Source organism: Pteropus medius, unplaced genomic scaffold, assembly GCF_902729225.1.
Source record: "Pteropus medius unplaced genomic scaffold, Ma_sr-lr_union100, whole genome shotgun sequence".
NCBI classification, from domain to species: domain Eukaryota; kingdom Metazoa; phylum Chordata; class Mammalia; order Chiroptera; family Pteropodidae; genus Pteropus; species Pteropus medius.
This window is the reverse complement of record NW_024350923.1, coordinates 2,584,306-2,598,315: the sequence shown is the minus strand read 5'-3', so window position 1 is coordinate 2,598,315 and position 14,010 is coordinate 2,584,306. Positions and strand designations below refer to the sequence as shown.

At 51.0% G+C, this 14,010-nt stretch overlaps 1 protein-coding gene and 1 pseudogene across 3 annotated transcripts in view; both read left to right on the top strand.

Moving 5' to 3' along the window:
- The window catches only part of PPFIA1 (PPFI scaffold protein A1), a 74,618-nt gene that overhangs the window by 26,276 nt on the left and 34,332 nt on the right, over positions 1 to 14,010 (top strand). For 2 of the 3 annotated variants that reach the window (XM_039840590.1, XM_039840589.1), the window contains exons 3-12: positions 3,082 to 3,183; positions 3,528 to 3,692; positions 4,101 to 4,175; positions 4,527 to 4,628; positions 4,837 to 5,058; positions 6,640 to 6,786; positions 8,103 to 8,237; positions 9,410 to 9,493; positions 11,486 to 11,617; positions 12,924 to 12,986. In XM_039840590.1, coding sequence (XP_039696524.1) covers positions 3,082 to 3,183; positions 3,528 to 3,692; positions 4,101 to 4,175; positions 4,527 to 4,628; positions 4,837 to 5,058; positions 6,640 to 6,786; positions 8,103 to 8,237; positions 9,410 to 9,493; positions 11,486 to 11,617; positions 12,924 to 12,986 — 1,227 coding nt within the window. Of the gene's footprint in view, positions 1 to 3,081; positions 3,184 to 3,527; positions 3,693 to 4,100; positions 4,176 to 4,526; positions 4,629 to 4,836; positions 5,059 to 6,639; positions 6,787 to 8,102; positions 8,238 to 8,967; positions 9,043 to 9,409; positions 9,494 to 11,485; positions 11,618 to 12,923; positions 12,987 to 14,010 lie in introns of all 3 variants that reach the window. The other variant, XM_039840592.1, reaches the window with a different exon arrangement.
- LOC120584903 (uncharacterized) lies at positions 13,884 to 14,002 on the top strand (annotated as a pseudogene).

Sequence of the window (14,010 nt, the reverse complement as noted above, 5' to 3'; positions counted from 1 at the left end):
CCGCCCTCAGGCTGACCGGCCCTGAGTCACACCGCCTCTTCACCTGGGCTGGTTGGACTCACATTTTCTTTCACCAGCCACAGACAGAGCATTTCCTAATACAAGATCTCAATAATGAGATGAAAATCTGTCATTCACGTGAGGTGTTGGAGGGTCTAACGGTCAGCTACAGTTGCTCAGCAGAGGAGATGTAAACTAGAGCTTCAGTGCAGTCGAGGCTGTCGCGCGTGGAAGAAGCCTCTGAAACTCTGGAAGGAAGGTGAACCGGATGGAGAGCGAGGGCAGGAGACGCGCCCGCTGGGCCCCCCCAGCCTCCACGAAGCCGCTTCTGCGCGCTGCCCACTGGCCTCCGAAGACGTTCCAGCACGGCGCAGAGCCGTCGCCAGGCTCCGAGACACGCGGCGTCATTTCTGCTAGTGCTGCCGGAATCCAGTGTCGCAGGTCTGTGCCGAGACGCCGGCACAGACCCTTCAGCTCGCATCGTGCTCTCAGGAGCAGCGTGTGTGCGTGTGCACGTGCATGAGCACGTGTGCTTACATTCCAGTCCAGGCCAGTCGACCAGGAACAGCGCGGGACTGCGGGGTGCTGCCCTCCCTCACAGCTGGAACCTGCAGTTGGCCCTCGTGTCAGTGGGTCCCACTGTGGAGCAGACCCCCACACAGCACGGGCTGGACGGCTCGGGTCGTTTGACGTGGACGCAGCCCCGCGCGGCTCCCCCCGTGCTGTTCAGGGTCAGCTGCACGCATAACGTGACAGTCACTCCTTTAGCCAGTTTATTGAGACCGGATGATTTCAGGGAGCCTCGGACGTTGCTCCCCAGGAAGGTGCAGCTTAGGGCATGCCTGCAGTTACCCTGGGTGGCGGTGTCACTGGCAAGGCTCTCGCCCACTCCTTCCCTGACCTCGCCCAGCTGTTACAGCCCGCTGATGGCCCGCCGGTCTCTCTGTCCTCGCCGGTCCCCTGGGGTATAAGTTTCTCTGCAGAGAATCCAGTTGAGTTCGGGCTCCTTCCGAGCCTTGTGCTCCAGGAGACTGTCCGGTGTTCGTTCTGGCCCTGGGAGGTCCCTGCCACCGCGTCTCCGCTCCCGTCCCGCAGGCTCACGGCCTGCCAGCCGCTCCGCATCCCCGTCCTCAAGTCTCCCGTTGACATTCACCGCAGCCCTCACTGGTCTGGGGCACGCCCTTGGGTTCCAGTCCCCTGTGAAGTCTGCCCCTTTGGAGAGGGAGGGGGAGCGGTCTCCTTACTGCCTGCTCCCCCATCTCTGAGCCAGGGCTCTAGAGCTGGGATGGGGACAGTGGCAGGCCCCTCTGAGTGGCACCCCTGCTCTGGGAGCCGAGCACTTGGGGCTGGGCCACCACCTCGGAGAGCAGGCCGAGAGAGGTCGGGCCCCCAGTTCTCAGCACCTGCACCCGTGGTCCGAGTCCCTGTCTGGTGGGGTTGGGCTACCCAGCGAACGCCACCTCTCCACCACACTGCCCTCTGCGCCCGCAGGCAGGGCCCAGGTGGGATGTGCCGCTGTCCTCCTCCAGAAGAACAACTCCGGCCGGGTTCTTGGTGCAGCCTCAGGAGTAGGATCCCCACCTGAGCTGGGGTGGGGTGGCGGGGAGCAGCCTTGGTTCAGACACACAGACTTGCCCTCTTCACGTGACCTTCGTGGATCTCTTCGAGTAGATGTTTCTTCATTTGTCCTTTGCCCTTAGGACGGTCAGAGGCTTTGTGGTTTTTAAAAATATAACTGTCAACAGTTTCACTGGGGAGCAGGTTAGTTGAGCTCTTCATGCTGGAAGCTGGAAGGTGATCACAGTTGTAGGTTCTTGAAGAAGAAATATCGATTGAGAAGAGAAATTAGATAAATAATGACCACTGGCTTACTGTATTCATGACAGTGTTCACGGATGTCCTTCACGATCTCTGTAAATTTTCTGCCTCCCCACCCCCTCACTTTGCTCCCCAAAATAAGGGTGTTCAAGAAAAAGTATTTGCATTTTACTCTTTTCCACCGTTGAACGTAACGGTGCCGTGGCCTCTTAGTCACCCGCAGCGCAGCGCTCAGTGCAGCGCTGCAGGTCCTGGCTTTTTGGGCCCGCCCCGGGGGGGCGGAGTCTGCCGTGAGGTGTCCCTCCTGGGGCGGAGCTGGCTTCGCCTTGTAGAGGATTACTTTATGGGCGGACTTTAGTACACCACCTGTTTGTAAATGGATTTTCTAGAATTATCGATATCAACCACTTTTCTTGTTTTGAATGTCAGATTGATTATTTATTACGTGAACTTTATCCCTTCCTTTGTCCTTTAAAAACATCAAATACAGTGAAACATTGGCAGATAATTATGTCAGAGGAGTTTTGCTCCATTGAAAACCGACAGGATGTGGGAGGGCAGGTCCGTTTCTTTTGACCGGCTTATCGTCGTGTCCCTAAGGGCGCTCGAGTTGCAGTTAGAGCTGACCCACAGTGGGGCCGAGGAGGCCCCCTGGCGTCCCTCTTCCCAGTGCTGCCCTCCAGAACCTTCCTACTTGGCCAGAGAAATAGGTCTTCTCAAACTTTCCTTACCTACAAAGGCTTGCCAGCATTTGTGAAAAGACCGTTTTATGTAGTTGATTTTGAGTAAGTCTCGGGCTAACAGACAGGTTGGCCTTGGGGTACCGTCAGCCTCTTTCTGGGGGGCCCTCCCCCAGGAGAATCAGCTTCGGAGAGGAGGTAGACTTCAGGGGCTGTGGCCTTCTAGGCCTTTTTGAATTTACTTTCCTCGGTGGTTCTAGGTCACGTGTCTGCTAGTCACATAGAAAGGTCTGTGCCCGTTTGGTGTCAGGCTCCACGTTCAGAACGACATCTGGAACTTGAGAAGGTGGCCCGTGCTGTGCCGGGGCTCGGCTGGAGCGAGGCAGGCGGTCTGAGTCAAGGTGGCCCGTGTGGCCTTGGCCTGGAGGCTCAAACCCTTCGTATGGAGTGTCACAGAGGTCCCTTCTGCCCTGCACCCGGGGTCGCCCTTGTGTGGGGGCTGGCGAAGCTTGGCGGGAGTCTGTCCTAAAGCATCTCTCCCCCCACCTTCTCTCTCTCTCTCTCTCTCTCTCCTGTTTTCTAGGAGTTCGCAGCACTTACTAAAGAACTCAACGTATGCAGGGAACAGCTCCTTGAAAGGGAAGAAGAAATTGCCGAACTCAAAGCAGAAAGAAACAACACCAGGGTTAGTGGGTGGATTCTTGTTTGCACATTTGCCTCTGGGTCACTACTGGGACCAACGTCAGATGTTTAAACCCGGAAGACAGTCTGCTCTGTCTGGTCTTAAACACGTTGTCAGCATTTCCTCTCCGACTTGACTGATCAGTTTAGTGTTCCCGTGCCTTGCTGGGAATTTACGATGAGAATGAATGATATCTTATACATTTGAGGGGGATTTCTCTAACTTTAGACTGAATCGAAGGGAGTTAAACTTCTTTTACTGAGTCAAGGGCAGTTATTTGCCCCGAATTCAGACGCGAAATCGGAAGTGTCCTTTACCCGTGCTTGCGTTTGGGCTTTGTCTTCCAGCTGCTGTTGGAACATTTGGAATGCCTTGTCTCCAGGCATGAGAGGTCCCTGAGGATGACAGTGGTGAAGAGGCAAGCGCAGTCCCCAGCAGGTGTGTCCAGCGAAGTGGAAGTACTTAAAGCACTGAAATCATTGTTCGAGCACCACAAAGCTCTGGACGAAAAGGTACCGTCAGCCGCAGTCGCTCCCGGTTTGAACACGTGCCGTGGCGTTAGGTGGGCGTCGTGTGTGTCTGTGCAGCCTTAGCAGCTCCTCGAACTCTTACACGCACATTTTCCTGTGAGAAGCAGAGTTCTTTCTGTGTAGTTAAAAGCGTTAGGTGGCATCGGTGTTTTAAAATGTATTATGTGCTGTATATTGATTTGTTATTAAGAGTTGGGTAATGTAATTTATTTGGGGGAAGATTTTTCTCAAACTTAAAATTTAAAGCTGTTAACAAGCACGTTTCCTTGACATTGATGTCAAGGAGAGGTGTGGAGGTGTCCCATCATGTCACATCGCACCAGTGGCGTCTGGGGTGGCCGTACGTTAGGAATTTGGTGGATGCACAAACTCAGCTCTTTTTGCTTTCAGGTGAGAGAGCGGTTACGAGTAGCACTTGAAAGGTGTAGTTTGTTAGAAGAAGAATTAGGTGCCACACACAAAGAGGTAAGCTTGATAAATCATCGCGAGGTTTAAATTGAGCGTTTTACATTTTATCCCTTGATTTTAAAAAAAATATATGAAGACTATAGTGGTGGATATCAGATGTTCTTGGTCTTTCTGATGGAGGACCAGCTAACCCCTCTGGACCATTTTAATGACCAGTAAACTAGCCTTATGTTTCAGAATTGCAGAATCTCTTAAGTACCCATTTTTCCAGTAGATGATAAATCCGATTTTAGTAACTGCTTATATTCATATATTTTCTTTTTATAGTATGTTTACGATTGTGTTACGTAAAAGTTTTGCTGCCTTGACTTATTTCTTTACTCTCATATTCGATTTTTTTGGTTTTAGCTAATGATTCTTAAAGAACAGAATAATCAGAAAAAAACTCTGACAGATGGGGTGCTCGACGTAAACCACGAGCAGGAAAATACGCCGAGCACAAATGGAAAGGCAAGTCCCCTGGCTCGGCCTTTCCCTGTGCGGCCGCCTGCGGTGCGAGCGCGGGGCCGTCGGGAGGGCTGTGCGGCCACAGCGATGCTCAGACGCTGCGCAGTCAGCAGATGCGGGGCTCGGTTTTGCTTCTGCCCATTTCCCAGAAGTACCTTGTTTGTCTCCGCGTTTAGCAAACAAGGCTGTTTATAGTGCTTTCCCCCAACAGAGATCTTCCGATGGTTCTTTAAGCCACGAGGAAGACCTCGCCAAAGTCATCGAGCTGCAGGAAATCATCGACAAGCAGGCACGGGAGCAGAGCCAGATGAAGGAGCGTCTGGCCGCCCTCTCCAGTCACGTGACAGAGCTGGAAGAGGACCTGGACACCGCGAGGAAAGATCTCATCAAATCTGAGGACGTGAACACAAAACTGCAGCGAGATGTTCGTGAAGTGAGTGAGGGTAGAGACTGCAGTAGTGCCATTGACTTGACTGTGTGGCATGTGTCGGTTCGATCGCTTTGTTCCTTTTGTCCCTAACTCTCCCAGTTGCTCTCAACTTCCGGATTACTGTCTAAGGGATAGCAAAACGGGCGTGAGGCCGCCCTCCAGCCGACTGCTGTGTGACTGCGTGCCGCCTGCCCTGTGGGTTCCTTGTTTCTGCAAGTCGTCAGTCGTCTGAACTTATTTTCCTTATGCTCAGATTTCCTTCCGATGCACACTTAAGCAAGGGGATGTTGACATCTGTTGTGCCGCTAGTTCACTTCACGTGACGTGAGCATCGTCGATTGTCCCTGTGCAGGGAGCGCGCGTGACTGGCGGCCTAGTCCTCTGACGTCCTCCTCCTCGGAGGGGCAGTGAGAGCGGAATGTGCACGTGGGCCGTCGGGGTCACGCTGTGCTCACCTGTGGGAGCATGCGCATTTCTGGCAGATGGTTCCGTAGTGGAAGAAGTTGTGGCAAACTGTGTCATCCTCACTATAAAAACCAGTGAGGAGGGCTGGGTACTTTCTCTGGCACCTCCCCCATCACTTTAAGCTGTCCATTGTCAACAAAACAAAATACCCGCCTCGCCCCTTCTCCATGAGACCGCCTCAGAGCGAGCCTCTCAGGAGGACCCAGGAGACCCCGCAGACCAGTGACCACGGCGGGATGGGCGCACTTGCTGTTTAGTGGCTCCTGGGGGTGGTTTTATGTAAGCATTCAAAACAAAGGAAAGTATTTGCACATGTTGTATAATCTGTTTAATTAGTTACATTATTCTTTGGCAATAGGAGATTATTTATGTGGCAGAATTTTAACATGCAGAGAAGTTTTGAAATTTTTTAAGTCCTGTCACTTCCGATATTAAGACTTTGCTAACGTTAGTTACTTAGTAAGCAGGTTGGGACCTAAAATGAATTTCCGTAGTGGGGACAGGAATTGCACTAGCAGAGAGTGCTGGCCTTAGATTCAGTGTTTAATACTACGTAATAGAAGTTTTCTACAGAATTCGGCTTTAGAAAGGTGTATCCAATTAAATTAAACTTTGCTCTCTCTTCCATTCATTGATAACATAGCTTTAATTTTGTGTTACTTGGTTGAGATTGCACCCAGTTTCACCCAGGGAAATGGCACTCTGTTTCACTGTTGTGCCTCGAGGGGCCACACCTGTCCTGTGGGAACCCTCTTGTATCATGAGGCGAACAGAGGTTGTGTCTTCGTTGCAGATACCCTCACCTCCTGGAATTCTTGAATATCAGAATATTTTATTGTACATGTTTTTTGATATGTAGAAAAGGATAAGCTTGGTTAACTGAGTAGCCATGATATTGACAGGTGAGTCTTTGCTGATATTTAGGTGGATATTTATGGGTATGTGAGTCAGTCACGTTTTCATTTGTAGTGGAGAAAATTGGCATCTCTGTTAGATTAATTTTGGGGATGCTAATTTTATATTTGACTTGAAAATTAGGATTTAGTCCAGTTTTTCCTTTCATAAATATATTTTGTTCCATGTTATTTACCTTATTTCCCTCTGATGTACCTGTTGTAGGCCATGGCCCAAAAGGAAGACATGGAAGAGAGAATCACTACTCTTGAGAAACGCTACCTCGCAGCACAGCGTGAAGCCACCTCTGTGCACGACCTTAATGATAAACTTGAAAACGAAATCGCAAATAAAGATTCTATGCATCGACAGGTAGTGGTTCTTGTGGAACTCGTCAGGCTTTTACTAATTAATTACTAATGAAATTAAAGACCTTTTTCCTGTGACTTTCATGTTGGAACTCAAGTCCAAAATTTTTATGATCTTTAGACTATTATGTTTAAAAGTATGTGTTAACATCAATTAACAAGTTTTAATTACGTAGGATTTTATATAACCATTTTATGGAGCTATATTCCTTGATTTTTTCATTTGTTTGAATTGAATGTTAATTTGTTGCTTATCAGCATTATTACCGAAGGAGCCGGGAATCGCAGAGAACTTCAGGGCAGTGGGCTGCCTGTTAGTGGCTGGGGTCGGTGTGATGGCGGCGGGTTCGGACATGCAGTCTGCGGGGGCGTCTGTGCCTCCTGTGGTTGGGTGGCTGCCATCCCTGCCCTGTTTCTCTGCAGTCTCAGATAATCAAGAGTAAAGCAGAAAAACCAAATTCAGCTTCTTGAAAATAAAGTGAGTTTTTCTGTTATGTTACAAAGTGTATCATTAGGCCCAAAATAAAAATAAAAAAGCAAAACGCTAGGAAGCTGTCATGAATCATATCGTGGCATGCTGCCTTAGGAGCGCCTGCAATGGTCACAGTGATGGCTCCAAAGGCAGATCACCAAATACGCTCACGGCATTGTCTCGGGGCTTTAAAGCACAATGCATTGTCGTATATGTACGTGTAGACACATGCACAGAACAAAGAAGAAAGCCGTGTATAAAATGCTAACCTCTCGTGAACCTGAACTTAGAGGATTTCTAAAGTTTTTCCTTTTGCTTAAATTTTCTACACTGAAATTTTTTTAGAGTAAGATTTTTTTAAAAGAGTCGTACATTTAGAGAAATAACTTGGATGGCCTTTCACGGGGCGTCCTCCTGGGAGGTGTGCGTTGCAGAGGTGACGAGGGCGTGTGCCGGCTCTCACTCGGCAGTCTGCCCTGAGCCATGCTGCCGGGTAGCCGCTGATTGCCTTGCCGGTTGGTACCGGACCCTTCCTTCCTGCACTTGTCAGTGAGAATGAGCAGCCTCCTGCAGAAAAGGGTTTTCTTTCATGTATAGGAACCTTTCTGTAGGGGGAACTTCTTTAAAGATACTCAGGAAAAGCAGTCACTTGGGCAGGAGGTGTTTTGCACGCCCACCTCAGGCCCAGGAGAGCAGGTGCGTCCTTGTAGGAAGAAGCGTTGCTCCAAGCGCCGCCAGACAGTCGGGCTTCCGGCAGAGCTGACGCCGATGTCTGCGTGCAGATCTGGTTCGATTGAAAGCGGAAGTGGCTAGGGGATGTGTTACAACACTTGGCTCTCTCCCCCTAGACTGAGGATAAAAACCGCCAGTTACAAGAACGCCTGGAGCTGGCAGAGCAGAAGCTGCAGCAGACTCTGCGCAAGGCCGAGACGCTGCCCGAGGTGGAGGCCGAGCTGGCCCAGCGGGTGGCCGCGCTCTCGAAGGTACTGCCCTGGGTGTTCTTCGGGGTTACACGTCGGGGTTGTGGCGGTCGTGGTGGTTTGTTCGTGGACCTTGTCGATCCTTGTTCTTGCATAGGTCTGTCAGACGTGTGCTGTTTGTCCCCAGTATGCTTCTTAGAGTTACGTCAGCAACTCAAAGCATAAGCTAGAAAGTTTGTGTAAAAGGATAGTTTTTCTCCGAAGTAGGAGAATTCTGTTCTCTTTTCAAGACAAAAACATTTCAAAATAAGCAAATTTTAAAGTATAATTTATTCATTCATTTGAAAAAGATTGGCTAGCCCTGCGGCAGACGCAGGCCCACCCCCCCGGCCCTCCCTGGATGATGCGACGGGTGCCGGGGGCACACGTCCGCTCTGGGAGGGAGCACGGCCGGCCCAGGAGGGACTTAACCCTGCGGCGCCGGCGCTGGTCGGCCTCAGCCAGCAGAGGGGCGTGCTGCAGGCCCAGGAGCCCGTGGGCGCCCCCGCTGGTCCACCTAACTCAAGTCCAGTGAGCTGGCGGGGACAGGCATGACAAAGGCAGGGCAGACACAGGGAACTGTCCTGAAGACCGGCGTTGGGGCGGGCAGACGGGGCCGGTGCCCACGGAGCTTCCTTAGAGTGGGCTCACTGCTGGCAGCTGACAAAATCTCTCCTCTCCATCGCGATCTGCGTTTAAAGTCTCGGTCTCTCTTCTCCCCTGTCATCTCTCCTGTCCCTGGTTGGCCTTGTAGTCTGACCCTTTGTCTTCTGGAAGCTCTGCCGCTAAGGAAGCTAAACTGTGCGAGCTCACTTCGCAGCCTAGGAAGGTAGACCGTGCCCGTCGCTCTCGCGCTTGCCGCTTCCTGCCCTCCGTGCTCTCGCCCGAGCAGTCCGACCGCGGGGAGGCCGCCCACGGCAACGCTGCGCGGGCCCGGGGTGGGGGAGCGCACTCTCAGACCTCGCCACCGGCACCAGCCACGCCTCAACCACCAACTGACACGGTCCGTTGCTTCACGGACTGACACGTGGAGCCACGTAGGATGTGCCAGTGGGTGTGAGCGAACACTTGCCATGGGCCGCGGTTGGAAGCGGTCCGCGGGGCATGTCGTGCACGTCGCTACTGCAGTAGTATGCAGCATGTGGTCACCCGGCTCGCGTCGTGGCCGCTGGGACTTACGCTGTGTTTGCTGACAGGCCGAGGAGAGACACGGCAACGTTGAGGAGAGGCTGCGGCAGATGGAGGCCCAGCTGGAGGAGAAGAACCAGGAGCTGCAGCGGGTAGGTGACAGGGAGACGTGCAAGTGCCAGCGGTGCTCGGACGGCCGGGCGGCTCCCGACTCCGGTCCCCTCCCCAGTCATGCCGCGCACACACGTGGCCCGTGGCCGCGTCTGCGACTTGTCTGCTGGTAGGCGCATCTACCACCCGGGCCGTTCGTTCTCCCTCAGCATCGGCAGCAGGGGGAAAGACGGTGGCCGTGGGCAGTGCCGCAGGGGGCAGACGGGTCCCCACATCCCCGGAGGCTGCCTGCTGCTGTGGCTTGTCAGGGAGCTGCTCCAGCTACAAGTGGGACCTTCTGGATGCCCTTCAAACTGGAGGTGCTGGCCTGGGGTCCCCCTGAAACTAGAGTAAGTCACATCAGCTGAGATATCGGGTCTGCTTGCTTAGGATATGGCACTGGAGTCCCAAAGTCAGGTCACAGGCCTGACCTTGATCCTGAAATACAGAATTACTACTCCAGATGCACAGGGGCGTGGAGGGCTGGGTATTGCTGAGCAAGAGGACGGCCGGGCTTCAGAGGTAGCGGAAAGGGCTGGAGGTCCGTATCAGGCGAACCCTTTTTCCCCTGAAGAGTCGGGGTCAGGTGGCAGTGTGGCACACCCAGGAGATAGAGCGAGTGGCAGTCCCAGGTCCAGCTGGCACCAGCCTTACGGTATCAGTGCAAGGTCATCAGATTCTTTTTTCACTGGAAATGTATATTCTTGGCCGTAGACTGCCGAGCATCACACCCGAGCTTCCAGGAAGTGGATTCCGACTTCCGTCAGGGGGCTGCGTGTGGGGCAGACCCCCGCCTCCCCGCGCACACACGCTCCTCTCTTAGCTGTTTGCGCCTGGTTAGGGATGCATTCTGTGACTTTCAGAACTGGCTTTTGGTCCTGAAAGACAGGTATTAGGATGGCGGTTCAGTTTATAACTGAGATGGTTCAAGGTAACTTTTAAGTTGTTTTGCTTTAAAAACGTTCATGTGCAGATTCATTGTCGTATGGCACGGTCTTCTCCAAATGGTGCTTGTGGAGTGTTGGGGATGACTCTCTGTGCTTTCTGTTTAATTCTCACACGCTTACGAGAAAAGGGGGACCCTGGCACCCACATTTCACAGAGGAGGAAACCGAAGCACGGGCGACTGTCGCCCAGGACCTTGGCGAGTCCTCATGGGCTTGCTCCCCAGCCAGGGCTCCAGCACACACCTGAGCCCCCAGCCGTGTGCCCTCCGCTAGGACAAGCCCCTGAGCACCGGCCACTGGCTTCGGTGACCGCGCTCCCGCCACCTGCCCCGTTACCACTCCCTGTCTTCTCTACGTACCTTTTGTGTTGACGAAGGACACAGGGCGAAAACAAGCTTTTTAAACCATGAAGTTGATGGTTGTTCTATAAAACACAAATCTACATCATCTGTAGTAAATTGTTTACATTTTAAAATTTCTTAAGATAATTATTTATAATTTTTTAATATAAGACTTTATCACTGAGAATTCAAAGTGATGCAGAAACATAAAGAAATACAGGTGAACATCTCTGCTTGCACTGATTTTTTTCCAAAGTGAACTTTTTTACCTTTTGCTCGATGGATTAAATTTGCGGCCCCCTTATCCCCAAATCCAGACCCAACCAGGCTTCTGTCTACACACAGAGCAGCTCCTCCGCCAGCATGTAGCTAAACCGATCCCCGTAGAAACAGGCTCGATCCCGCGTGTGAGCCTGCCTCCCGAGTCCATCTGATGGGGAATGGCTGCCAGCATTCCCGAGGCCCTGGGGCGCTGCATTTAGCCGAAGCAATAGGGCCGTCTAACCCAGTGATCTCTCGAAGACACGTCCCTGTACTTCTCACCTGCGAGCTGGTTCTGGTTCTCGTGCAGCGTCCTCCACAGGTGGCGGGAGGAGCAGCCTGGGGAAGGACGGCACGTGTCATACCCTTAGTCCTTGGCGCTTGTGAAATAATTATCGTACCTGTACTTGAAGTTTTTGCTAAGTTTTTGTTTCTCTCATTTCAGGCAAGGCAGAGAGAAAAAATGAATGAAGAACACAATAAACGTTTATCAGACACCGTCGACAAGCTTCTTTCAGAATCTAACGAGAGGCTTCAGCTTCACCTTAAAGAGAGGATGGCTGCTCTAGAGGATAAGGTCGGATGTCCCAGACGTCACCGAAGCTTTCCCTCCCTTTACAGAAGCACCGTGCGCGTTCTCCTGAGGAACAGTGCCTAACGGTGGTTAACAGCTGTTAGCGAAAGCAACAGTCATCCTTTCACGTGGGAAAGCACCAGCTGCCCCACTCCTGAATTACCTCGCCGTCCGTCACGCCCTTGCACGGTCGGTGCGCGTGCAAAATTGTGTGTCGTTCTCTAGAGCAGGAGCCAGCGAACTGTTCCTCCAAGGACCAGATCGTAAATACTTTAGGCCTTTAGTAATTATGACTAATTAAATAAATAGTTTTATGCTAACCAGTAATTAACATGAAAGCATCCGTAGACAACACGTAAATGTATTGTCGCGGCTGTTTACTGGCAGAGGGCGTGGGCCGGACGTGGCCTGCGGGCCCTTGTTTGCCGGCCTCTGCACTCGGCTCTGTTAGGTCCTAGCTCTCACCCCTTCCTTGCTCTCGATTTGGAAATTAATTTGTCTCATTTTAAACAAAGCGCTGTAGGAAGGAGTGCAGTGTCATAGGAAGGATTTAAGCACCTGAAAGCAGACAGTCTCATGTCCCAAGCTCTGCCTCCTCTCTCCTCGTTTGGTTTGGAGGCCGTCTAAGCCCAGACTCCTCTGCCGTCTTCATGGGATGCTTAAGCTGCAAGCAGAGAAACGGGCGGCCTGGAGTCTGTGTCGGAGAAGCTCCAGTGGGGACAGTGGGATTCAGATTTGATAGGACCTGTCTTGTGGGCACCAGTATGCCTTGAGACAAGGCCCAGAGGTGGCATCTGGGGCCATGCTCATTCAAGGGACCAGTGATGACTGTGAGTTATGTGACACAGTTGTTTCACACAAAGCCCGTTGTAAAAGGCATTATTAGAGGCCACGTGGAACAGTTACCTCACGTCTTCCTTGATCTGTGGGGCCGACCTAAGCTAGGAATATATTTACCTGAGATTTGAATTATACATTCGAAGCTTGTGTCAGGTTTCCCAGTGATGATGAATGGAAAGAGCAGATACAAACCAGTTTAACCCATCAAATGAACTTGCACCGTGAACATGGCTTAGTTAACGTTTAGAAAGCTGATCGAAGTAAATTTTATACGAACAGATTATTACTAAGAGTTACTCAGGCCTCGTCGGCATTTTACTCTGGATGCGTGGTATTGCTCATTAGTACGTCCATGTGGCCCATCCCTTTTCTGGGATATACGTTATTATTTTAAACAGAAATGTAGCCATATGCTGTTATGTGGAACATTTTCAAGAATCAACAGTGAAGGACTGTCTATCTTTTTCAGAATTCTCTACTGCGAGAAGTTGAAAATATGAAAAAGCAATTAGAAGAAACTCAACATGATAAGGTACTTAAGTCTTTAAAGAAGCCCATCACCAGCTGAGCTGAGCTGAGCTGAGTTCAGTTCAGTGTCGCTGTGTTCGCTACGGATGTTTGGTGAAGTCCACTTCAGCTTCCTTAGGCCAGCCCACAGCCGAAAGAGTCCCGGCACTGCGGCGGGTTTTAAGTGTGGCAATGTGTGCAGTTCAGAATTTGGATGTCGTTCTGAGTTCATTTGAAAGCTGAAACGTTAACGTAAACCTTTTATCTAGAGCAATGCTGTCCCGCAGAAGGATGACGCGAGCCACATATGTCATCTAAAATTTTCTAGTATCCGCATTTAAGACAGCAAAAGAAATAGGCAAAATTAACTTTATTTAACCCAATATAGTCAAAATGTTATTTTCTCATGTAATAAATATAAAATTTAATGGGCTACTTTAGATTTTTTTTTCTTTTTAAGTCTTTGAAATCTGCTGTGTATTTTATAGTTACGGAAAATGTCTATTTGAACTGGCCCCATTTCGACTGCTAAGTAGCTACCTCGTGGCCAGTAGCTCCTGTCTGGGACAGCACAGATCCAGAGGTGATTGGGTGACTAAAAGTTCTTCATCAGTTTTACTTACTGTAGACATAGCAGACCACGCGCAGACACAAGGCCAAGCGTACAGATGGTACGTGGGCGGACGCGCTCTGTGAGACAGCTGAGCACACGCAGCAGAAGGGAAATGTGCCCCCCGCCCCCCAGTTATGCTTCTCTTTACAGAGTTAGTCATCGTTGGTGGCTGGTGTTTCCTCTGGAAACTTCCTTAGGACTAAGACGTGCCCTTTTATTCACTAGGGTTTCGGAAGTTAATTTGGTCTGAGTGTGTATGCTTAGGACTCGTGGAGAAAATTTTCTCGGAATTAAAATGTTAGGTGTTCAGTCTGTGGCCACGTCACCCTGAACAAGCCTGATCCCATCTGATCTTGGAAGCTAAGCAGAGTCGGGCCTGGTCAGTACTTGGATGGGAGACCACCTAAGAAGACCAGGTGCTATAGGCGTAAAAATT